The 26,921-nt window shown below is 41.8% G+C and overlaps 1 protein-coding gene across 1 annotated transcript; it reads left to right on the forward strand.

Annotated features, from left to right (window-relative positions):
- The first annotated feature begins 6,768 nt into the window (after positions 1 to 6,768).
- DCSTAMP (dendrocyte expressed seven transmembrane protein) lies at positions 6,769 to 22,845 on the forward strand. The gene is made up of 4 exons (XM_061995709.1): positions 6,769 to 6,807; positions 12,890 to 13,952; positions 21,288 to 21,608; positions 22,300 to 22,845. Exons 2-4 carry the CDS (start codon positions 12,927 to 12,929, stop codon positions 22,381 to 22,383), a joined length of 1,431 nt encoding a protein of 476 aa, XP_061851693.1. The 5' UTR covers positions 6,769 to 6,807; positions 12,890 to 12,926; the 3' UTR covers positions 22,384 to 22,845.
- The last annotated feature ends 4,076 nt before the right edge of the window (positions 22,846 to 26,921 follow it).

Here is a 26,921-nt window from a genome sequence, read left to right on the forward strand (position 1 = left end):
TACTTTTTATAAGCAACGTGATTTTGAAACGAGTTAAAGCAGGAATACGTGAACAGTTGAATACCTGACACTAAAGAGGGTGGGACTGATCAGGTCAGGGACTCACATGAGTCCAAAACAGGGTGCATGACTGCACGAGGAGAAGCTGCAGCCTAAAAGCATGTGAATCTGGCAGCCATGACCCAGCAAGTATTTATTTACAAATAAGGTTGTTAATATAGACCCCCTAACCCAGGATCTCACAGAGACTGCATTCCTCTTTTTAGTAGAGATAGTTAGGCAGCTGCAGCTCCTCATCATAACTGTGAAACTTCTACTAGTTCTTTTTAAAATGTTGGGGTTATATTTAATTTGAAATGCCTGCTCTTTCTGCAGTGGGAGGTGGCAGCTGTAGCTGGCTGCATAATTTGTTGGGAGTGACATCTCCAACATAGAAGAGGTTACGAAAGATGAAGCAAGTTAAATAACTTACAACAGTGAAGAGAAGCATTTCCAGCTATCATTAAAAGAAGAAAGATGTGACAGATCTATGCCTTGGGCAATCACTTCATTGTATCTGTTGGACATTCAGTCAAGACTGTGTAGAGAGGTATCACGATCTCATTTTCCTGGGTCCAAGTCAGAAGCATTTATGTGGCCACCAATGGTGACTGTTCAGCTGAAAACTCTCTGCTAAACTGCTTTCCTGGAGAATTCTATATAGTTCTATATAGCAAGCATCGAGTTACTGTTTTCATAGGGACTCCAACACTATACTATACAAAGATTATCTTCAGCTACCAGCATCAGATACAAACTTTACCCAAGCTCAGCAATATTTGACTTGGATTTTTCACTGGAGCTCATCAGAAGTGTGTTTCTGCAATCCTGATTCACTCTGAGAACCGTTTACTCATAGCTGTTGCGTCTCTGGCTCCAGACATACTGATCATCCGGTGGAGCTCTGCTCACTGTGAGTAATGACCCACTGTCATTATTTCATTTCCTTGGATATTTAGAAAGGAAAATGTAATTGTCTTATTTTAATAGAAATTTCTGCTGTAGCAGTAAAACAGAAACAGTAATTAAAACTATTACTCAAAAACAAGAGCACAAACATTTACAAATGCTGGTCTTTGTTTCTTTCCTGGCTTTCTGGAAGCCAGCCACAAGGAAGGACTATTAGTTGCTAGCTGATCTTCCTAAGGCAGAAGCAGGCACAGCATAGTGTTGAATGTGACACAGTGTTCACAGCTCTTTGAACTTGCTTTGCTCTTGCAGCAAGCAGATATGTCACGAAAGGAAGCAACCTTCAGCATCCTAAGGACAAACCAAAGATATATGCACCCAACTTGTATGTTGCAATAGCTGAAGTATCGTGTTATCAAACCTGCGTTAATCACAGCATTGTTATCAGTTGAAATGCATTACAGAACTGCCAGAACAGTAGGATCTTCAGCAGTGGTATTTTTAATACTTTTTATGTGCAAGCAATTTTTGCTAGTCATTCTGCACTGATTAAGGAAGTTGGAAAAGAGGTCAGAAATGCACAAATTTTGAAACCATCCTCATGTTTTTAGTACAGACTGGGGTATCTGTAGTGCCCTGGCAGAAAGAGCAAAAGAAAAAAAAACAACAGCCATTACTGTACCATTGTTCAAATTAGTAAATTATCAGTTCCTCACATTTTACAGTGGCCATTACTGCAAAACATCAGCAGGGAGGTACAGGAACCAGGCAGTCTCAGCAGCTACTGTTAGCCTCAGCCACTCCTAGCCAGCAGATATCCACCCTTGTCCCAGAAAATGTGGCTGACAATTGTACTGACACAACAGCTTGTGCAGGTGTGCTGTGTGTGTATCACTAAAATACTCTGCTTTAAAAGAACTGCCAAAACAAGCTAGTGACACTGTCGTACCCTGGAGGTATCCCTGGCTGCAGTATATGGATTGGGAAAGACCAGCTGAGGCTCTTTATCAACATGCTGTATCATGGAAGAGGCTATGGCCTTAGGTAATTGAAATGTCAGGATGCTTTTCAGACTGCAGGATTGATTTCTGCATTGTCTGTATATACTTTACTGGTTTATTTGATTTTCTAGGAGATGCTAGGAGCACTGCTGGCCACTGGCATGGCTTCATTCACATTGGTGAGTATGGGTAAAGCTTGTTCTCCTTGTTCTGAAAATGTAATGGCTGGAAACATTGTTCCACCCAGATGACCACAAATTAACTTTCTTTTAATATGTAGCCCAAGGGGATGCAAACATTCCTTCCTTCACCCCTCTTCTTTAGCCCCAGTTCTTTGGCTAAAAGCTGATGACTTGGCAGCATTTGGATTATGAATGAACGATTAGTTCCATAACTGACTAGTCACGGTGGAAAAGTCCTCTTGCACACTCCCACTGCTTGTAATGCTGCTCTGGGAGTCTCTTTTCTTCCTGGAGCCTCAAAGGAATTATGAAGTGCTGCAAACTATGTATGGCCAAGAGATAAAACCTGTCCCTATAAATTGTTTTACTTCACTGTATAAAAAATGACTAGGAGACAAAGAGCATGCCAGGTGAGGAAAATAGTGCCTTTTCTAGACTGCATGCACAGATGAAGGAAGTGATTAGCAATGAATTCTTGGTGGATGTTCAGAAAGACTTAAGTGTCTTCAGAGATCTTGGAAGAATCCTATGGAATATGGCACAGGATAGAAGAGAGGTCCAAGAAAGATGATTAATGTTCAAAAATCACCTGCTCCAAGATTTAGTTATCCCAACTACATCAAGCCAAAGCAGCAGGATGACAGCATGGATGAGCAAGGAAATTCTAAAACTCAATAAGTGGAAGTGAGGATGGGGAACCAGGAGGAATACAGAGACACTGATTGTGTAGGGGTGGGGGCAGGAAAGCCGAAGCTCATCTGTAGCTGATTGAGGTGAGGCAGGCAAAGGACAGCACAAGGGGCCTCTATAGGTCTATCAGCAGCAAAAGATGGGCAAAAAAGCTGGTAAAGGGTCTGGAGAACAACTCTTATGAGAAGTCTTTGAAGGAACTAGGGCTGTTTATCCTGGTGAAAATGAGGCTGAGGGGAGACCTTATTGCTCTCTACAACTACATGAAAGGAGGTTGTAATGAGGTGGAAGTCAGTGTCTTCTCCCAACTAATATGAGATGGGACAAGAGGAAACGGCCTCAAGTTTTACCAGGGGAGGTTTAGATTAGACATTAGGGAAAAACTTTTCAACAAAGGGGTTGTCAAACATTGGAAAAAGATGCCCAGGGAAGTGATATGGTCAAAAGAGCATAGATGTGACACTGAGGTACACAGTTTAGTGGTGCACAAGGCAGTGCTGGGTGAACAGTTGGACTCTGCGACCTTAAAGGTCTTTCCTAACTTAAACAATTCCGTAGTACTGTGAATATTCAATACAGATTTAAAAAGAGAAAGCCATGCTTACTCAACCTGACAGCCTACAACAAGGTGATTGGCTTGGTAAATGAGGGGAAAGTAGTAAATGCTATTTACCTCCACTTCAGAAAGGCTTTCAACACTGTCTCCCCTAACACCCTCATAGACAAAGTATGGCTTAGATAAATAGTCAATGAGGTGGGCTGAAAACTGTCTGAACTGCCTAGCTTGGCAGGGTTTCACCAGCAACACAAAGTCCAACTGCATAAAGTTCACTAATAGTGTGTCTCGGGGATTGATAGTGAGGACAATACTACATAACATCTTCATTAATGACCTGGAAAGAACGCACCTTCAGCAAGCTGGGAGATTATACAAAACTGGGAGGAGTGCCTGATACACCAGATGATTATGTTGCCATTCAGAGTGGCCTCAGAGGCTGGACCAACAAGAATCTCAGCTGTTACAGAATAACAGAACGGGTGAGGTTGGAAAGGACCTCTGGAGGTCATTTGGTCCAAAATACGCCTCCCTGCCTCCCCACCTCAACTCAAGCAGAGTCACCTAGACCATGTCCAGATGGACTAGAATCACCATTCTGAAAACATCTGCTGTATGCAGCTACCAGGGCTGAGATTCTGGGCTCAATGGTCTAACAATATATTCGCTTACCTGGATCACCTCACAGAATCATCACCTATATAATACTATGAAGGATATGTTCTGAGAAAAGATTATTCCATTAATTTGTCCTGTGATGAACAGAGACTTTTTCCAGTTATAGACGGTCCACTGTATCTAATAATACCCTTACATTATGCATAATTTAGATATTATGAACATTATGTTCATCTTGCTGACAGCTTTCTGAACTTGTTCAGTAGCTGCCTTTGAAACAGCAGCAGTATGGCTGCTCTGTGGAGGGAAACCTGGTCTTACAGTAAGCCACTGAGGCCCACTACTTCAGTGCTATCAGTACCTGCTGGAAAATCAGCTGTCTAGGAAATTACATTTCAGTCAAGGTAAAATAAATAATGTACATGTCAACACCTCAGTAGTTTCTGATTGTCCTGGACTTTACAAAGAGACCAAGGACAGAATCAAGCCTGGTGTAGAGCCCCAGACCTTTGAAATCAGAGTCTAAATGACACTTAATCTCCAACTCAGAACTCTTTAGGTGTAGCAAGTAGCATCTCTGCAATGGACCTAACCACCTATGACACTTCTCAGAAAAGCAACAGATACATTTTATTCCAAAAAATGAATCTGGAAGTTTAATCATAAACAGTGAAAACGTAACAGCAAGTTAATTATGAAAGTGGTTGTAAGAGAGAGCATGTGGAGGATGTTATTGGAAAAGTATCATAGGTGCTCTATGTAAGATTTCTCTTACTCTTTCTGTTGCTGTTGTCCTTGTAAAGCAGTGTATCGGCCTCTGATTTTTTTTAGAGTGTGTCTGTAGTCCTCTTTATCTGATGGCCCTGATTACAACTGACTGAAAAGACTGACTGGTTCAATGGATCAGTCTAATAATGACTAATAATGTGACCTGTTTCAGGTGGGGAGGGTGGATGTCTAGAATTATCTTATTTCTCTCCCATACACACAAATATACACACAAACTGTGGTGTCTGCAGAAACCAATGGTTTATTTAAAGTAAACTTTTAAGTACTAAAGTTAAAGCAAAATCAAATTATTATGCATTTTCCAGAAAGTTGTAAGAAATATGATCTTGTTTGGCTACTGAATGAATCAGAATATACTAAAGTCTCTGCTGTGTGTTGCTTTTCCATATCATATAACTGTTATAATGAAATCTCTCCCAAATTTTCAACTCTTTCCATATTTTAACAAAAATTACTACTTCTCATCATTTTTTTTCTCATTATCATGAGCAAGAAGCAAATACATTTGCCACATCCAGTAAATTAACTTTGCATTTCTCTGCAGGAAAACTACTGTCTTGCAAATATAGGAGATCATATGTCTGCTCATTCCAGTTACAAAAACTGTAGAGTATTTAAGATGCCAATATCATCCCCTCAGTTACTCTGCAGTCCTTTCTGCAGTAGACTCCTGGAAGACTGATTGATTTCACCCTTTCTTGAAGACCTCAAACTACTAAAATAATAATATTTTGTTGTGGATTTTTTTAATTACTGAGGTAGAAACTTTTACATTTGATAGCTTTGTAATATTCATTACACTTATCTAGAGCAAATTAACACAACACATACACATGATACTATATATACACTGCCAGTAGATATCAGAAGCAAGTAAAAATGGATTCAATATCTCAGTCTTGGCTGGTAAGGCATCTGGTGAAGAATAAAATAATTTAGATTGAAAGAGACTCCTGTAAGCCATCTAGTTCAATTCCCTGCTCAAAGCCAGACAAGCTAGATCACATTGCTCTGTGGTACTGCATTTCTTCTCTGGGCACAGCACGCCACATGTGGTCTCACCAGTGCTGAGCTGAGGGAAAGAATCACTTCCCCTGACTTGCGGGCAAGACTTTTGCTAATAAGCTCAGGATGCCACTGTCCGCCTTCGTCGTGAGGACGCATTGCTGGCTCATGTTCAGCTTGTTTTCCACAAAGGGATCCAGATCTTTTTCAGCAAAGCTGCTTGCCAGCCAGTCAGATCCAGCCTGTACTGGTGCCTGAGGTTATTCCTCCCCAGGGGCAGGACTTTACATTTTCATCTGGTGAACTTCATGAGATTCTTGTAAATCCATTTCTCCAGCCTGTCAAAATTCCTTTGAATAGCTGCTCTACCATCCTGTATATCAATTATCTTTATTAATCAAGGACTTGTGGTACATAATTTGGATGTCTTTTATTTATTGATATTTAAAGTGAGTACCATTCTAAGGGCCACATTCTGACAGATTGTCTACAGAAATATTCACACAGATTCCAGTAGGAATATTTGTTGCGTAAAAACAAAGTTTTTTCCAAAGTTATCAGGGCACTGGATAGCTGCTAGTTTCAATGAGAAGCCCCAAAATAACTTAGACATCCTAGACCTAAGGCATGCATGTGCTGTGTTCATTTGCTCTAGATAAGTGTAATGAATATTACCTAGCTATCAAAAGTAAAAGTTTCTACCTCATAAACATAAAATTGTCTTTGAAATCTGGGCCTTGATCTCATTTGCTCAAATCTATTACTCTGCTTGAAAAAAAAGGTGAAAAGTGGCACTTGCAATTACATACCATTTTGGTCTTGCGTATAAGTTACTTCCTCATGAATCTTTGTCTGAACCAGAATAGTTTCAAAATTGTCATGTGCCTGACTCACTGAGGGATGCTATGGGAAACAAATTACTCATGGAAAATTTTTTACTAGCACCCATCTCATTTCCTCACCAAAATCGAGACACACAGCACTGTGAAGATCCTTCATGCGCTTTACAGGAGGGCTTGTAAGTAACACTTTAGGGTTAATATCAAGGAAGTGTGGATAGCAATCAGGGACTGAGTTAGCTGTTCTAAGGTAAAAGAACTCACTTTAATTGTTGTTACCTTACTGATTATAGGGTCTATTCCTCAAGATCGTGAAACAATTTAGTGCTAAGCTCTCTCAAAACTCTATGTAGTGATGTGTGCGCAGTGATATATGACTATGTAACATCCCTCATATTCCCTGGCATTTTCTGTGTTTTGTAGAGTTGTTTTTGTCAATAGGCAAGCTACTGTTTGGGTTTCCCAAACAGTTTGGGTTTCCCAAACAGTGCATCCATTCTCCCTGTGCTTCAAGGGAAAGGTCAATATCTTGGGATGCATCAAGAAGAGTGTGTCCAGCAGGTCGAGGGAGGTTCTGCTCCCCCTCTATTCTGCCCTGGTGAGGCCTCATCTGGAGTCCTGTGTCTAGTTCTGGGTTCCTCAGCTCAAGAGGGACAGAGAACTTCTGCAGAGAGTCCCTCACAGGGCCATCAAGATGATCAGGGTACTGGAGCATCTTCCGTATGAGGAAAGGCTGCAGGAACTGGGGCTGTTTAGTCTGGAGAAGAGGAGACTGAGAGGGGAATCTCATTAATATTTACAAGTATATAAATGGTGGGTGTCAGGAGGTTGGGGCATCTCTTTTTTCTGTTGTATCTACCAACAGGACAAGGGGTAATGGGATAAAGCTGGAACACAGAAAGTTCTATTTAAACATAAGAAAAAACTACTTTACTGTGAGGGTGATGGAGCCCTGGCACAGGCTGCCCAGGGAGGGTATGGAGTCTCCTTCCTTGGAGGTCTTCAAGACCTGCCTGGACACATTCCTGTGTGACCTGATCTAGGTGGACCTGCTTTAGCAGTGGAAATGGTATAAAGGTCCCTTCCAACCCCTACCATTCTATGATTCTATGATTCTAAGGATATGTTTGTGTGTCTGATGCATCAGAGGTTCTAAACTTAACACATCCCATAGTGGTATAAGTGAGAAAATTTGGTTTCTTGTTCCATATTCCTTTCATAGCTGCCCACTTTCTCCAGCTGCTCATGATAGTTCCTGAGTACTCAGCTCAAACAAATATAACCTGAAGAAATATAGAGAGAGGTTCATCTCATATGATATCTCTGTCTGAGTAATCCTGACTCTAATAGCTGAGAAAGAGACAAAGCTCTCATAGGATGCAAGCTATCTCATGTGAGCATGGACTTCTAAACCAGGACTGAAATATATCTCTGGATGACTACTTGTTTCTCCTCATTGACATAAAGATAGATAGCTTAGATGTTGACATTATGCTGTAGACATCTGATATTAGATAACATTTAACCAATTTGTGGCATCCTAAAGACCTGATCATATCATGTAGCATTCAGAATTTTTTGTGAGCTGTGTAGTTTAAATACACAAAGACAAGGAGATCCTGATTGTTATTATTTTTGTTTGTTTGCTTTTGCATGTGTATAAAGTGGTTTTTTCGCATTGGTGTGGTTTTTAGTGTTCTGGGTTCCTATATGCATGTATTTTATTAGATATTTTAGTCCTTATCTGTGTTGGTTATGTTTAGTTCCTGTACTCTCCTTCCCCCTGCAGTTAAAAGCAAATAATGAGAACATGAGAAATGGTAGAGATCTCAATGAAGCCCTGGGGATAGTTAAAGTAGTGTTGCTGGATTTTTGATTGCATTTTTATTTCTTTGCTGTATGCCTTGCAATGACCAAAGGAAGTAATGTGAGGGTCCCTTCCATATTTTTGCATCTTACTAAACCACAGTTCAGAGTTGCATTTTTAGACAGTATCCAAAAAAGGGAAGTAATTCTCTTACATTTCAGTGCAACTGATCCAGGCTAGGAGAGAAGGCTGATGAAACTGCCTAAAAAAGGAAACATTTGGTTTTATATCCTTATTGTGTGCTTTCTCTTCCTTAATTCCTGCATAAAATCCAAACAGAGTTTATGAGGCAAAGATCACCGGGTAGCTGAAGCTTTAGCATCAATGGGATATGTTTCCCATTTGACTTAATAAGACTTTATTTTTATGTATGAGGATCCTGTACACTGCACAGGACAAAGGGCCTGTCCAACTGCTATGCTGCTCCTGAGGTCAGCTCAAACAGCCCTGAACAGAGAAAACTCATGTCAAACTTCATGGGAAGGCACAAAAAACAGCTGGTACTGTTCAGTCATAACTCATTGGGACTCATGGCCCCAAACTTTGTCCAAGTTAGATCTGCGTCAAAAGAGAAAGTAGACTTAAAGATCTAACTCTGTCATGCTTTGCCAAATCAGCTGTGTCTCTATTTAAAATACTAATTATTTAGTAAATCTCATTCTTTTTCTCACTATACATTTTTAGAAGACATTTGCTTCTTCCATGATATTAAAAGATGGCAAAGAGTTTGCACGGGTGGCCAATTCATATAGTAGAAATGTAGGCCAGCTGATCGTCTTGAAGCAAGCAGTGGTTTGCATAGAGAAAGTTTCAGAATACTCCCTCTGGATATAAAGAGTTCCAAACTATCACAGTACTAGATGATGCAAGTCCCCTCCAACTGAACTAATCTATTCTATTCTATCTGTAGCAAGCCATCATCAGATATGGGATGAGCAAGGGACTAGAATAGGACTAAATCAGTAGTCACGATGGCCACAACTTCTTGGACCATGAATATGGAGGACTCACCATAGCAGGCAGGGACGAAATCATAGACATACTGTAAAAAGATGGCATAGCTCTAGCATAGAGCTCATGGCTGAGCTGGAAAGATCCTCTCAGCATGCCATATGGTAGATGATTATCACACTTCAGATCTGTGTATTTCCTAGAGAGGAAAACTAAGGCATAAATAAGTTTCCCCTGCACTCCACAGAAAAATCAGGTTCAAAGGCAGAGCTAGAGCACAAGAAGTTCCAGCTCCATGCTGATGTGGTGTACATCACAAGAAACTACAATGGAAAGAAACTGACACTTAAAAGCAAGAAATTGTTTTCCAAGAATAATTCTTTCCTTATGCTACATAAATAATGGTATCAGCCTCCACACATTAGTTCATGTTGCAGAACAGAAGAAAAAAATACTTTGCTTCAGATTGCAACTGAAATTAAGGTTTTGTTCTTGTCAGCCTCCTGTTAGAATTCATATCTGCACCTAACAGCCTCAGGAGAGCTTCTGAGATTTATATTTTCAAGCGAAATCATTCCAGAAGGCTCACAGGGTTTACTATTTCTTTAAGCACTGAATTAGTGTCTTTATTGGAGCCAAAGATTTATTTCTATCTCTGAGCCAGAGTGTTATTTTCCCTTTCCAAGCATTCACAGCTGTTTAAGTGCCTGCTCACACAAGAATTTCCATCCTCCACTTTTTTTTTAGGTTTAGATTTTTCATCCTTTGCATCATTCTTTTGTGCTGAATTTCTGTCTCTCTTTTTTGATGTCTTATGTGGGAAAATGGAGGTGTCAGACAAGCAACAGAGATGCACTCTGACACTGTGGTGGCTGAGCTTAGAGACACACTCTGCAGGGGAAAGGAATGCCCCCCCTCACCAACCTTCAGTAACCACTTAGAGACCCCTGAGCATCCACGCCACAGGCTTCAAAGTCCAATGGCTCTTTACAACACTTTTCCTGCTTTAAAACTCTGGATTCATGTAGATTAGACACAATCCTACCATGTATAAGTCAAGTACTGCAGTGATATCAATGTAACATTGATTTTGCCCTGTAAAGGAGATATTTTGATTTTTTTCAAGTTCTGCCTATATTTTCATAGAATAGAATCATAGAATGGTAGGGTTGGAAGGGACCTTTAGAGATCATCTAGTCCACCTAGATCAGGTCTCACAGGAATGCGTCCAGGCAGATCTTAAAGACCTTCAAGGAAGAAGACTCCACAACCTCCCTGGGCAGCCTGTGCCAGTGCTCCATCACCCTCACATTTTGCAAGTCTCCAGATTCAGAGGAATGGCTGTTGTTAATTCTATAGCTTCATTCTTGACCCTCTCTCCAATTCTTAGATACAGTCACGGCAAAATCCCTGTTGTTTGCCAAATGCTTATAAATGTTAACAGCATACACCATACCCATGTGTACAAACACACAAAACCATGCAGAAACTGTGTTTGAGAACAACTATGAAATCAGCACTGAAAAAAAAAAACCACCAAAACTCAAAATGTGTTATTTTCTCACACTGATGTTTTTGCATAATATTACATAAATACTTGGGTTTTTTGCACTGGATTTTTTATGGCTTCTTAAATCAAGAACAGAATTCCAGATCTATCCACTGTACAGTACATTTTTTCTTAGATCTATACAAATGAGGCAAATTCTACCATTTGAGGATCTAATCTAGGAAGTTCGAGATTCATTGGCAGGGTTTGCTGGCTTGACTCAACAACAGTACCTGTTCTGCTTGACTCCAGGCTTATTAACATCTCCTTTTTAGTTATGCTTCCTAAAAATGCCTCTTAATTTCTAGTTTAGTAGGAAGACAGCAAAGCAGACAACAGCTCAGCTCATGGCAAAGCTGTCCAGTGTGCTACCCCTTCTTCACATTTCACTCATATTACTTTTCCAAACATATGGTGACCTCTTCGTACTTTGGGAACATTAATTAACTAAATTTGCTCCTGTGAAGGATTTGCTAATTGTCGTTATACTCAGTTTACAGAGGAGTTCACTGAGGCCCTGGAGAGAAACATTCCTCAACCTTTCCAGAAAGGTAGAGACAGGGATTGAGCCCAACACCAGAGTTATTGTTCACTGTTAATCCCTGCTGAAGCAGTTAAGCACCAAAACCACTCAGTATCTTTCACAATAGTCCTCAGCACTAGTAAGGATCAGGCCTAAATGAGCTCAGGAAAAAGCAGCGCACTGAGCATAGCAGTCCAAGAAGGTCCCAGCTGGGGTCAGATGCCTGCTCTGATCATCCACAGCTCCTGTTGCATGCAAAACCATTAATGCTATAAATAATAACTAATTAAAATGAGAGGGAGCGGGAAATGGTGCAGTAGATGCTAGTAGAATTTGTTAAGTCAAATGCCAGTAAAACAGAGTAGCTGAACAAAATAATAGTTTAGTTCCTGAGTACCTGCTGTGTTCAAGCTAAACACAAGACAAAGTAGTATCTTAAGGATGTAATTGCAAATACAACTATTCCCTGTTATAAGATAAAAATGCAACAGTTTATTTTATTTAATTAATATTGTTCTATTATGTTAAAAAGCTAATATACATATAGATTGATCTTGCATCTTTGGACAAATTGCATTATAAAGATTATATTTTAAAAGAGGGAAAAATGTGAACACTGGCCTGTCTTCCATCAAAATGAATAGATTCTCACAGAAATAACTCTAATTTACAGCACAAGCATGCTGGTGGGCTGGAAAGATGGTGGCAAGTACAAGCACTTAGCCTTGAAAGACCAATTTGTAACTCTCCTATCCCAGGAGACACCCAAAGAAAGAATGATGCCTCTAAGACACACTGCCTTCCCTCTGTACTGATCTACCTCCAGCTGAAAAAGAAGACCTGCATTCTCCATCTCTGGACAGCCTGTACATGCTGCTCCAACGGTTCCTTCCTTCATGGCAGATGCTCTGGCTGCTCCTCATGGGTCAAGCCATGCTCCCTGCATCAGTGTTCCAATGGGAAACTTCCATGCTCCCCTCTTTCCCTTCCTGATGCCCCTGTAATGCAAAGCTAGTGTCTGTGGGGAGGCACCGGGTGCTTCGGGACACTTGTGTCCCTCTTACACATACATACATACACACATATGTACATGAGAATCACTGTGTCTATACAGCAAATGGGAAAGCAAAGTGTACAAAATCTGAGAGGATAAAAATATTTTGACAAACAGATAGCATATCTTTTAGAGTTGTCTTTTCTGTGTTTGTGTATAGGATACTGGGGCCAGAGACATGGGTGGCTCAGCCTCCAAATGGGTAAGATCTGCATTTTCTGCAATGTGAAGAAGTATCAACTAGCCAGTTAAAAGCACATCACTGTCAGTAGGGTGACCTTGTAATGAACATGATTTTTGCTTCCCTTTCTTTTTAGTTTGAGCCATCACAGTGTCAGCAACAATTGGAAGAAAATGCAAGCATTTGTCTCAATAGCACAGAACGCATGGAGGATTTTTATATCTGAAAGGAAGCCTGGCTGGAAGTATCTGATGCAGCTTTTTGCACTTTGCTCTGCGGTTGGCCTCCTCTCAAGCTTTCTCTTATTCCTTGGCATGCATTTCTCCCTGGCACACTACCCTTTGTGTCCCTTACTGATTTCTGGATTCATCTGGATCTTGCTTTCGATTGCACTCTCTTGTTTCAAGCACCTGCGCTGTTTTAGTGTCCTATTCCTTCTTTCTTGTGGACTCCAAAATGGTAGGAATGCTCTTATTACTGCTGGCACAGGGGTCGTGGTGGCTGGCAACATTCAAAATATTTTTCACAACCTAAAAGTTCTGGCAGACAGTATAACCTGTCATTTAGAGTATGAGCAATTTGCCTTGATAAAATACTATGTTGAGGCAGTAAAATGGATTTATGAGGCGGTCAAGCATTCCACTGAACTACCTAAACATATAGTGTACCTAAAGCATGAATTCGCACCATCTTATTCAATTTCAGATGATGCATTAAAACAAGAGATAAATGACACAAAGCAAGAAATCCAGAGAGTTGCTAATCAGATATCTTTTATGCTGACTATACTGCCCTATATAGGGCAGAAAGTATTGCCTATGGTGGGGATTTTTCTAGCTTCTTTTGGAACTGCTCTCTTTATCAAAAGATTTATGGGCTCTCACAGTGCCAAATTTAAAAATACTTACATCACAAAAGAGTTCATAGCATTTGATGAGCACCAAAAGCAACAGCAAAGACCCTGCGTTCTACCACTTAACAGGAAAGAAAGAAAAGACTATGTGATAATCCCATCTTTCCGCTTCACAAGAGAGGACAGAAAAAACATGCAGTATTTTTTTTCCCCTGTAGTTATTCATCTTTGCATCTGGCTTCTGTTTGCTGCAGTAGATTATTTGTTTTATTGGTTAATTATTTCTGTGAATAAACATCTCCAAGAAGTACCCGATATAGAGATTCAACTCAGCCTCTTTCAGCAAGTAAGTACTTACTGGTATGTTATATTTCTTAGTTTCATGCTGAAAACATTTCCCTTCATCTTCAGCAGCTGCAGGAGCTGACAGACAGCCAATGAGCCAGGAGTTCATTCATCTTTTTCAAAAAGGTCCGTTGCCTTTACAGATATGTATGTTGGATGGGACCAGATAGTTCTCTGAACTATCCAAAGTGTCATCATATTTCTAGAGAATGGTAAATACAGGAAGAAAGTCTTTCATTCCTCTACTTACAGATGTGAACAAGACTGGAAGCTTAAGACTGGAAACCCACAATGCTGACATTTGTGAAGCACCACTTATATAATCAAATTGCTACGGTGTCAGTGACATAAGAGATGCCTTCCTTTCTTTCGCTGAGTAGTGTGTGTAGCTCATCATATAAAAAAGCATGGCTGCATTCGCATAAAATAATAATGTGCTGCCAAAATCCCAGAGTTCTTCTAGCAGGAACAACAACGCCGTAGAGAGACATAGAACAACTAGGTTGGAAAGGACATCTGGATACCATCTAGACTAGTCTCATGCTCAAACCAGGGCAATCTCAGAGTCATATCAGATTGGTCAAGGTCTTGTCTGTGAATATTTCTAAAGCTGGAGATTTCACTGCTGGAGCAGGTGACCAGCATGATAGGGTGCAGGCACAGGAAAACTGCCCAATTTGATAGCTTGAAAGATCAGGCTTAAAATACTTTCAAAAAGCATCTAGCCATTTGATACTTCCAAGATAATATTTCAAAGGGATGCTTGACTGTTAGTAGAATATCATACATGCTGGTTTTTCTGACAGTTTTTTTCTTATTCAGCATTTTTTATTATTTCCTCATAGAGATTATTATTACAAGAATTCACTCCCATTTCTATCCAAATTCACTCCCATTTCTATCCCCATCTATCCAAAAGCAATTCCAGAGAGTAAAAGAGTTATGTGACCAATGCAATAAGTGCATTGCTTGAAGTTACAAGTAAACAGAACAGGACATACAAACTTTGGTAGATGCAAAAGCATTTGTATTCACTGTAACTATGCAATCACCACACACATAGTAAGTCAGACCCATTTCGGAGAAGTCAGATTCCTGTTCAAAAGCAGAGAAGCTTTTATCATCTGTTCAGTCTAATGTGAAATAAGTTGAGGAGGTAGATTGCTACACATGCTAAGGGGGCTTTACGTCTCATAGAAACCCTGATGCTGCACAGCAGCTGTGATCTAGTAGTACCAAAACATCGTGTAAAATATTCCTCGACCCCTGGGATATGATCCTTGAGAGGATTCAGAACAGTTGATTGATACTCAAAAATCACTAGCTCCAAGCTCAAGAATTACTCATCCTAATTAAATCAAGCAAAGGCAGCAGGAGGACAGCATGGATGAGCAATGAGCTCTGGATAGAGTCATTAAAAATGCAGCATAGAGGAGGTGGAAGCAGGGACTGGGGACCAGGAGGAATACAGAGACATTGATTGTATAGCCGTGGGGGTAGGAAAGTCAAAGCTGACCTGCAGGTGATTCAGGTGAGGCAAGCAAAGGACAGCACACAGGGCCTCTACAGGTCTATCAGCAGCAGAGGAAAGACATAAGGAAATGTGGTTCTATTGCTAAGTGCTGTAGGAGTTCCGGTGACAAATGAGGTGGAAAAGCCCCAAGAACTCATGATCACTTTCAGCTCTTCCTTCACAAGGGATAACAGCTTTCAGGAATTCCAAGATTCAGCAACTGGGGGCAAGTCTGGAGCAAGGAAGACTTCCTCTTGGTGGAGGAGGATCAGGTCAGGGAACATCAGGTCAGGGAACAGAGACGTGGTGGGACAGCTGCCATGACTGGAGCACAGCCATGGAGGGTTATGTATTGTTCAGGAAAGACAGACTGACAAGGCGTGGAGATGGAGTTGCTCTCTATGTGAGAGAGCAATTAATGTGTACTGAACTGTGCCTGGGTGGGGATGAGGAGAGAGTAGAGTGCTTATGGGTAAAAATGAATGGCCAGGGCAAGGCAGGTGATACTGCTGTAGGAGTCTGCTACAGGCCACCTGATCAGGAGGAGGATGTGGATGAGGCCTTCTACAAACAGCTGGGAGCTGCCTCACAATCACAGTCCCTGGTCCTCATGGGGGACTTCAACCACCCTGATATTTGCTGGGATAGCCACACAGCCAAGCACACGCAGTCCAGGAGGTTCCTACAGATTGTTGACAACAACTTCCTGTTGCAGATGATCGAGGAACCAACGAGGAGGGGTGTGCTGCTGCACCTGGTACTGACGAATAGAGAGGGCCTGGTTGGGGATGTGAAGGTTGGAGGCAACCTCGGCTGTGGTGACCATGAGATGGTAGAGTTCAAGATCCTGTGTAAGGGGCAGAACACAAAACAGGATTGTGACCCTGGATTTCAGGCGAGACGACTTTGTCCTCTTCAAAGATCTACTTGGATGGATCTCATGGGATATGATTCTAGAAGGTAGAAGTGCCAATGAGATCTGGTCAGTCTTCAAGCACCACTTCCTCCAAGCCCAGGATCAGTGTGTCCCAATGAGCAAGAAAGGAGGAAAAGGAGGTAGGAGGCCTCCATGGATGAGCAAGGATCTGCTGGGACAACTCAGGCAGAAAGCAGCCATCTATGAGAGGTGGAAACAAGGGCTGCCTTCTTGGGAAGAGTATAGGAACATTGCCAGGGCATACAGGGGTGCAACTAGGAAGGCTAGAGCCCTTCTAGAATTAAATTTAGCCAGGGATGTTAAGGACAGCAAGAAGACATTTTTCAAGTACATCAGCAGCAGAAGGATGGTGAGGGGTAATGTGGGCCTGTTGCTAAATGCTGAGGGTGCCCTGGTGTCTGAGGATGCAGAGAAGGCTGAAGTACTGAATGCCTTCTTTGCTTCAGTCTTTACGGCCAAGGCTGACCCTCGGGAAGCCCAATCAGGCAAGGATAACATGATGGCCAGGACAGCAAAGGACTTGCCCTGGGTGGAAAAGGAAGAGGTTACAGACCTGTTGGCCAAGCTTAAGGCTCATAAGTCAATGGGTCCTGATGGGATGCATCCTAGAGTGCTGAGAGAGCTGGCTGATGTGATTGCTAAGCCTCTCTCTAGCATTTTTGAACAATCATGGAGGACAGGTGAGGTGCCTGAGGACTGGAGAAAGGCCAATGTCATGCCAGTCTTCAACAAGGGCAGGAAACTACAGGCCAGTCAGCCTCACCTCCATCCCTGGAAAAGTGATGGAACAACTCATCCTGAATGTTATCACTGAACATATGAAGGATAAGATGGTTATCAGGGGGAGTCAACATGGCTTCACCAAGGGAAAATCCTGCTTGACCAACTTGATATCCTTCTATGAGTGCATAACCGACTGGCTAGATGAGGGAAGAGCAGTGGATGTCATCTACCCTGACTTCAGCAAGGCTTTTGACACTGTCTCCCACAACATCCTCATCACAAAGCTCAGGCAGTGTGGCTTGGATGAGTGGACAGTGAGGTGGATCGAGAGCTGGCTGAATGACAGAGCCCAGAGGGTGGTCATCAATGGCACAGAATTGAGTTGGAGGCCTGTGGCCAGTGGAGTTCCACAGGGATCAATTCTGGGGCCAGTCTTGTTCAACATTTTCATCACTGACCTGGATGAGGGGACAGAGTGTACCCTCAGCAAGTTCCCTGATGACACCAAACTGGGAGGACTGGCTGATTCCCCAGAAGGCTGTGCTGCCATTCAGCGGGAGCTCAACCGGCTTGAGAATTGGGCAGAGAGGAACCTCATGAGGTTCAACAAGGACAAGTGCAGAGTCCTGCATCTGGGAAGGAACAACCCCATGCATCAGTACAGGCTAGAGGTCGAACTGCTGAAGAGCAGCTCTGCAGAGAGAGACCTGGGAGTCCTGATTGATAATAAACTAACCATGAGCCAGCAATGTGCCCTCGTGGCCAAGAAGGCCAATGGTATCTTGGGATGCATCAAGAAGAGTGTGGCCAGCAGGTCAAGGGAGGTTCTTTTCCCCCTCTACTCTGCCCTGGTGAGGCCTGACCTGGAGTACTCTGTCCAGTTCTGGGCTCCTCAGCTCAAGAGGGACAGGGAACTGATGGAGAGAGTCCAGCACAGGGCCACCAAGATGATCAAGGGTATAGAACATCTTTCATATGAGGAAAGAATGCGGGAACTGGGGCTGTTTAGTCTGGAAAAGAGGAGATTGAGGGGTGATCTTATTAACATAAATATCTAAAGGGTGAGTGTCAGGAGGTTGGGACATCCCTCTTTTTTACAGTAGATAGTAACAGGACAAGGGGTAATGGGATGAAGCTGGAACACAGAAAGTTCCACTTAAACATAAGAAAAAACTATTTTACTGTGAGGGTGATGGAGCCCTGGCACAGGCTGCCCAGGGGGGTTGTGGAGGCTCCTTCCTTGGAGGTCTTCAAGACCCGCCTGGACATGTTCCTGTGCAACTTGATCTAGGTGACCCTGCTTCTGCAGGGGGGTTTGAAAAGGTGATCTCTAAAGGTCCCTTCCAACCCTACCATTCTATGATTCTATGATTTAAGCAAAGTAAGTCAATGGGACCTGATGAGAGGCACCCATAGGTGCTGAAGGGGCTGGCAGGTGTGATTGTGAAGCCACTCTTGATTATCTTTGAAAGGTCATGGGAAGTAGGAGAGGTTCCTGAAGAGTGGAATAAAGCAACTGCCACTCCCATCTTCAAGAAGGGCAAGGAGAAGGATCGAGACAACTACAGTCTGGTCAGCCTCACCTTGCTAATTGTGCATTTATTATGTTTTCCAAAGCTGTCTTCCATGACATGCTTGTTGACAAACTGATGAATGGAGATGAATGGAGATGGCTAGATGAATGGAGAGTGGCATGAACTGAAAATTGGCTGAACTGACCCAAAAGGTTCTGATTAGTGGCACAACAGCACTTCTAATGTCCCCCAGGAGTACACACTGGAACCTATGCTGTTTAAGCTCTCCATTAATGATGTGAGCAGAACAACAGATTGTAGCCATACAAGTTTGCATATAATATAAAACTGGGAAGAGTGGCTGAGACACCAGTGCTGCCATTAAGGGACTTAAAAAGCTTAGACAATCGGGCTGACAGGAACCTCAAAATGTTCAGCAAAGGAATATGACAGGTCTTGCAGTCCTTGGAGAGAAATAACCTCATGCACTATAAGTATTTGGGGCCAAACAGCTGTGGGGTGGCTCTGCAGAAAAAGGCCCTGAGAGTTCTCATGGACACTGTGCCTTTATGGCAAAGAGCAAGATATCCTGGGCAGCATTAGGCAGTGTTGCCAGTAGACTGAGGGATGTAATCCTTCTCTTTTGCTTAGTACTTATCATAGAGTTGTTATTGTTGGAAAAGACCTTTGATAGCATCGAGTTCAAGCACTAAACTTACACTGCCAAACCCATCAATCAGTACCTCATCTATGTGTCTTTTGAATATCTTCAGGGATGGTGACTTTGCAACCTCCCTGGGCAGCCCATTCCAATGCTTAACAACCCACTCAGTAAAAAAGGTCTTCCTCATCTCCAATTTAAATCTCCCCTGGTACAACTTGAGCCCATTTCTTCTTGTCCTATCATTCATTACTGATAAGACTCAGTACAAGGGAGGCATATACTGGAGTGAGTTAAAGGTCAAGAAGATGATTGTACCATCTTTCATACAGTGAGAGGCTGGGAGAGCTGTGGCTGCTCAGGCTGGAGAAGAGACGGCTTAGGAGGATTTCATCAGTGTATATAAACACTTAATGGTGGCTGGCTGTAAGGAAGAGGAGCCAGACTCATCTCTGTGGTGTCCAGTACAGGGACAAGAGGCAATAGGCACAAAATAAAGGAAATTTCATTTCAACATGATTTTTTAAGTTTTTTTTAACTCTTCAGGTGATCAAACACTAGAATAGGTTTTTGAGACAGACTGTGGAGTCTCCATCCCTGGAGATATTAAAAGCCCAACCTTACGCAACCTACTGTAGCCTCAGCTATTCTGCTGTATGTGGTTTTACCTGTGTTTCTCTCCTTCTTGAGGACAGCCCTTTATCATGATCTGCCTTGAGTGTGACCTAAGTCAAGGCAAAGAAGGAGTTTAGTCCCACCAGCCACTGACAGAGGATCCAGGCCTGACTTTGTCTGGCTGATTCATAAGCCTGTGCTATAGTTTTGTTCTCTTTATGTGTAGTATTCACTCCCGTGGAAAGCTGGTTGACTTCCCCAAAACAGACATTTACACCATCATCAGATTGTTTCTAGTTCCCCAAGGAAAGCTAGTCACATTAAAATGTAAAATTTAATCTCAACAGATCTGTCATAACAAGCCTCAGAGCAGCTGACCTCAGGGGGTCTAGAAAGCTGTCTGATCAAGCCGGACAGACTCAGCAACTTCTTGAGATGTTTATTCTTGATATGAACTGTGAAGTTCCTCATGCACTTGTAGCCCTCTTTCATACTGAATTAATAATGCAGTTTTTACTTGCTTATACATTGGTTTGGTTTAGGGATAAAATGTACTGAGATAGATTGAACAAGGTAATGTCAAAGAAAGGCTAACAGATTGAAAATGATTAGCATGAATTGTGTGCCTGATTCTTCTAACAATCTAACAAACAGAAGTTCCTGACCTCTGTAGAGTGGTTAGAAGGGCCACAAGGAAGAGCTACATATTCCCCTGACATGGTCAGAAAAGAAGCTGGATGATTCAGTGTCTCTACAGTGTTCCTACACACAAAGCACAAAGTTGCCTGACAGTACAAAGTACTGGTCCAAGCAGCATGTCTAATTTAGCCCCTTTCATTCAGTTTTTTCCTCCACAAGCAATGCAAGACATCAGCTCTTCTAAGCAGAGGCACATATTAGAGGAGGAGAGGTGATTTTTATTTGCATTATAATCTTATGGTCAGAGCACCTGCCTGGGTGGGTGTGGAAGCACTGCTGTTCATTTACTGAGCCACAACCAGAGATAGACACACTCTACTATTTCACTCTGAAGGAAAAACCCTCCAACAGAGGATCTGAATAGATTAATGGGAGTGAAAATGTATTAAAACGTTACAGCTAGACTAGCTAAGTATTTGTCTATCAGAGAAACTGAGAATCTAAGATCTTAACAGCCCAAATTGTGGGACAATCTCCCAAAAGATATAGTGAAAATGTTTGAAAAATTAATAAATAGCCAATAAACACATTTTTATAAGCACAGCATGCATAGAGACTGGAAGGACTACATGAGTCATGGCCCTTTGTAAATCTGAATGTTCGATAGGAGATATATTAAGAAAGGAGGGAATCTGTACTATGATCAACTCTTTTTTTCATCTTTTCTTGTGCAGAGGAATGACAACAGCTTTGTCATTGGTATGAGAGAGCATATTGCGAAGACTGATCCTTTCAAGATCTCTTTGTTTAAGCATGACTGCATCCCTCAGCCAGAGCTTACTCTCTTCAAGACATGGATCCAGCTTGGAGTCATCATCTTCATCTTAATAATTTTTGGGTTATTCTCTGGCTTCCTGACTCAACTTAAAATACTTGTGTCAACTTCATTTTATCCTGACACTAAGATGAAACGGATACACTATTTGCATGCAAAATTACTCAAGAAAAGAGCAAAGCTACAAGAGAAAACAGGGAAGAATATGTTTGCTAGAACGGTAAGCCATCAGCTCTCTCCCGCTCAGGGTGGTAGCCAGATCCAGGAAATATTTAAACACTTGTTAACTGCAATTATGTGCTAATAGATTTTCCCCAGTGCATGGAGGTCAGAGACAAGTTGTGTATTGGAGACACTGGATCACGTAATTGTTGTGTTCTGTCTTTCTACATACATGCATCATATGTGGCATGGGTACACTCAGATGACTATGTGCTGGCAAGAAAATACTCCTCAAACTTAGAGCTCTCCAGAAAAGAAATTTGATTCTCCTGAACATATGAAAAGCATCTCCAGCAAAAAAAAAAAAAATCCTGCAATCTAGACAGCAAATATTAGGCATTTGTGAACAACCTCTTACTGCAGAGAAAGATGTTCAGTTGTTGCTTAGCAAAATGGAAGGTGATAGATTTCTGTTTTAAAACACAGTGAGAGTGCAATTGCAAATACCTTTAAGAAACAGAACTTTTTGCTTGCAGAAACATTGGGTCTGTATATATATGTATATATACACTAATGGAAATAACACACACACATGTATATATTTATGGCAAACCCAGATAGCTGCAGACACATATAGTTTGGCTTAGTTTGGTATTTTTAACAGCCTTCAACACTGACTATACAGGGTGTCCAGGTGATCTCTAATTCAGTAACACTATGATGATAGCATCATTTTTCTCTCTTTCCAGGTCAAGTTTTGGTTTCCAATACTCAAGGGGAGAGAGACAGTGAGGAAGAAAGACAGGAGTGTGGCAAATGACAACATGGTGTGAAAGAGACCAAGTGAATCTTTGGATAAGGCTGAGATGCTTTAGCTCCACAGGGACTCGTCTTTTGCACTTGTCTTTCCTACAGGATGTCAATTTTAAAATGTAAAAAATAGGATCAAAATCTAATCATCAGTATTTTGGAAATGAAGCCACAAGAGCTAATGTGCTCTCCACCACAGAGGCTGCATTAATATATGGGTTGCATTGATATTCGTTTTTCAACTTGGGGTCTGCACTGTCTTATACTTTAGAAATCCATGGAGGGTCTGTTCTTCAGCGTCAAAGCAACCAAACAGCTTGGAGCTTTTAGGACTACAGAACAAACCTCTTTGGGTTGAGCTAACAGAGGACATAATGGCAGTAGCAGGTTTGTCTTCTCCACAGTTGTCAGACACTGAAGACAGAAAACAGATCAGAGGCTGTCCATTTGTCACCAAAATCGGGAAATAAACTCCTTAATGCCACTGTAGCATTAAGAAGCTGGTTTTCCTTTATTGCAGCGCTGGATGCACAGGGGATTGCTCCACCTTACGTGCACCCAGCACTGCAAAAAATGAATGCCTGCTTCTTAATGCTAGAATGGTGTTCAGGAGTTTATTTCCCAATTTTGGTGACAGTTTCTGGTGACCACGAAGGGACCTCGCTTCTGAACCTCAACGGATCCGTGGGATCGCAGGACCTCCAGCTGGCACCGAGCGATCCTCAGGGAGAACCTCTGATCCCTGGACCCAAGAGCTCTGAAGCAAGACCCCTAGCAAGGTAAACACATTCATTCCTTTCCTTAAACAGGGGTTTGAGTCCCTTGTGGAGTGAGTTCAAGTCCCACTGCCTGCCTGCAAGGTGCAGACAAAGGCCTGTAGGCACTCAAGTGAGGAGGGGTCTGACTCCCCTACTGTGAGTTAAGAGTCCTACTGAAAGAGCTCTGAAGGTTTAAAGGGGTTAAAGTAATAAGCTTTCCTTTTGTGTTTTATGTTGAATTTGTGCATTTTGTGTCATTTTGTGCTAAGCTTTTATTTTTGATCTCTACTATTTACAGTGGGTAATAGCTCCTTGATGGAAGGGAGGGGGTTTGAAGGAATCCCCATAATTCTTTGACTATGAAGCAGTTAATAGAGTACTGTAGTAATTTTTGGCCACTTTGTACTCTGGATGATAAAGAAAAATGTCGAAAGTATGTAAAATAAAATAGTATTCTGCAAGTAATACTCTTTAGTAGAAAAGGAGGAAAATAGGATGAAGTCCCATATACGAATTTGATTTTTTTGCTTTGAAAGAACATCTGGAATGGCAAAAAGATCATGGATATACACCAATACCATGGTATTAGCCCTAGAAATGGAAAAGAGTAAGAAAGGATTAAAGAGATGTTGCTCAGCTTGCAATATTGGGAAATGATGTTTGAAGTGTGTTAGTGAAGAAGGTGCTAGGGAAGATTGGAATTTGATTGGATGATTTGGAATTGATGGCAGCCCCAAGGCAGAAGATGGGCAGAGGACTGTGACAAGAGGATGAGGTAAGCAGCTGAGATGGAATAAAAGTGGCACAGGAAGAAGGGAGAGATGAGGAAGGAGAAATAGAAGCAGCAGTATGGGGACACAGAAAGCTGAAGGGCTTGGTCCAATAGCAAGATGTCAGGAAAGGGAGAGAGAAGTACTTCAAGCTCCACTCAGGTGGGCTGTGGGAAATGATGAACCAATTGCAGTTAAAGTACCTTTTTCTATGACCGATTTATGAGCCTGGAAGCAGGTTGCAGGCAGCTATAGAGAGGATCATGAAAAGGTCACAAAAGTGTTTGAAACAATTATTAAAACTCAGGATCCAGATTGGAATGACATACAAATAATTTTAGACACATCAATGGACGTAACTGAAAAGCAAATGGTCTTTAAGGCTGCCAAGAGGCAAGTGGAACCTGGACGCTGTTGGTAATTTACAAGGCACAGTAGATGAGAATGTCTCTATGACAGACCCTGCTTGGGATCCTAATTTACCAGATTCTAGAGCCCTGCTAACAGCATACCAAAAATGGATATTGTTAGGTGTTAAACATGAGATGCCCAAAGAAACTACTTGGTATAAATTGTATGAAATAAAACAAGAACATAATGAGCCTCCATTAAAAACAGCAGCCAGGACATATATAAGTTTGGACCCTGAGAAACTGGAAGAAGCTATTTTATTGTCCACTATTTTCATGGGACAATCAGCCCCAGATATATGAAAGAAACTCCAAGAACTGGAGGGCACTGATTCTTGAGATGTAGGGAAAATGTTAAGAGGTGGCTTGGATTGTTTTTAATAACACAGAGAGGGAAAAAATAAATGAGATAGATAAAAAGAGATAGTAGATTGATTGCTGCATTTGAGAGGGAAATCAGAAGGAGACATGAGAGGTGGGGCAAAGGACTTAGAAGTGCAACAGCTAGAAACCCCTCAGAACAAAATTGGGGCCTAATCAGTGTGCAATATGTAAAAGAGAGGAGCACTGGAAAAGAGACTGTCACTGGAAAAAGGGGATGGAATTGGCTGCAGGGGTGAACCAAATGACTTTAAATGAATCCGGAAGGGGAGCAGGGGAGACATCCCCAGTAGAACCTCTGGTTACCCTGACACTGGGGAATCAAGAAATAGATTATTGTTGATACGGGGCAATTTATTCTGTATTAAACATCTGCACAAGGAAACTAAGTACAAGTTACAAAAGCTGTTGGTGCTACATGGAAAGCTGAAAGTTGATCTTTTCTTCAACCTCTAAAATTTTGAGTAGGGAAGCAGTTTCTATATATGACTGAATGCCCAGTGCCTCTACTGGGGAGAGATTTGCTAATTTAGAAGCACAAATAATTTTTTAAAGGGGAGAAATACAACCATTGATACCTGTACCAAAAGCCATGGAAGTGAAAAATTTTCATGTTACAGGATGAACTAAAGAATGATGAAATCCTATGGAAGATACAGTTACTTATCTAGTGTGGGCTAATGAAGTTCCAGGATGATCCAAAGCAGCAGAACCAGTGCAGGTCACTCTTAAAGAGGGCACAAATCTGACACCTGGAGCCAGAGACCATAGAAATCAGCCTGAGAAGAGACTGAGGGAGTGAACCTATCAGCTTGAGATGAGGCCAAGGGAGAGAGAATTATGGCAGCAGTTAACGGTGTTTTGGCTGTAGGTCGTGGGATTGAGACAAAAACCAACTTTGAAACGGTTTCAGCAAGGCCACTGTGTTAAAAAAAAAAATATAATTGATTCTCTGTCATGTATATAAGGAGTATTATATCACTTCATGGTGTGCACGTTGGGTGGAGTGACCCCCTGTGTACCCAGTGCTGCAATAAAGAAATGTTTGCTTCTTAATGCTAAAGTTGTGTTAAGAAGTTTATTCCCTGACCTCAGTAACACATTGACTTCTGGGCTGGCCAAGAACCAAACCAGAGGATTCAGATGTTTCTAGTCTTTTCTATCTATTTCTCTACTTTCAACTGCCCTAAATCCTTCAGCCTGGTTCTTTCCCATCCCTAGCTTCATATACCTGTCCCTGTCTCTGTAACCATCTCTTCTGCAGGTCAAGTGCTATGTATACCCAGTCAATTTTCTGGCCCAGATGAACTCTCCCTCTCACTTCAGCTCCTCCACTTCCTTTTGTTTATGCGTCTTTCAGAAGTTTCTGGTCTTAGTCTCCCACACAGAATTCCTCACTTGATCTTAGTCTCTCAGTTTCCCACATCCATTAGCTGTATCACTAGTGCAGATTGTCCTGAATCTCTGGCAATCCAGAACACTCACCAGAGCTAGAATACAGAGGAAGCAGGTGCTGTGGGTGCAAACAAGCTGTTTTTAAGATGTAGGGGCATACAAGCAGAGGTGAACCAGCCTTGAATCTTGCAGAAGTGACAGAAATGGGTTTAATTATCCTTCCAACCCCTACCACTGTATGATTCTATGAAAATCGAGCCATTAATGAGTGTTTCATCTATTCCACTAATGTCAGTGATGTGACCTTCATAAGACACAAGAACAAATACTAAAAGCATAAAGACATAGGAATGGCTTGACTACTGTGGCACTAGAGATTTAAGCTAAAAGCCCACCCAACAGGCAAAGTACTTCTGATTTTCAGCCACAGCCAACTTCTTTCTTTAGGCTGCACAAGAGCAAACTCCATTCCATTCCTTCATAATATGTGCATGGTCCTAGGAGAGCCATTGACTGAAGTCTCTGTTTTCTGAATGAATAAAGACTTATTTAAAACTTTCCAGCAGCAAGTGTTGGAAGTTATTTTTCCATTTGAAATACTGAAAACCACAAAATCTTCTTTCTTTGAGTCTTCTAAACAAAGCTTCACTTCTCCATCGACACAGGTGGTTCGGGTTGCTGGTGTGCCAACAACTTGCCTCCACAAAAGGATGTCCTAGATTGAAGCATCATTGAGGGCTGTAATGAATGTCCCTGAGGGGCCTGACTACATCTTCTTCTGCTAAAGTGGGACATCCCAGGATAGTAGCAGAACATCATTTATATCCCAAGTACTACTGTCAAGGAC

The sequence above is a fragment of the Colius striatus genome, chromosome 4 (genome assembly GCF_028858725.1).
Source record: "Colius striatus isolate bColStr4 chromosome 4, bColStr4.1.hap1, whole genome shotgun sequence".
In the NCBI taxonomy this organism is placed as follows: Eukaryota; Metazoa; Chordata; class Aves; order Coliiformes; family Coliidae; genus Colius; species Colius striatus.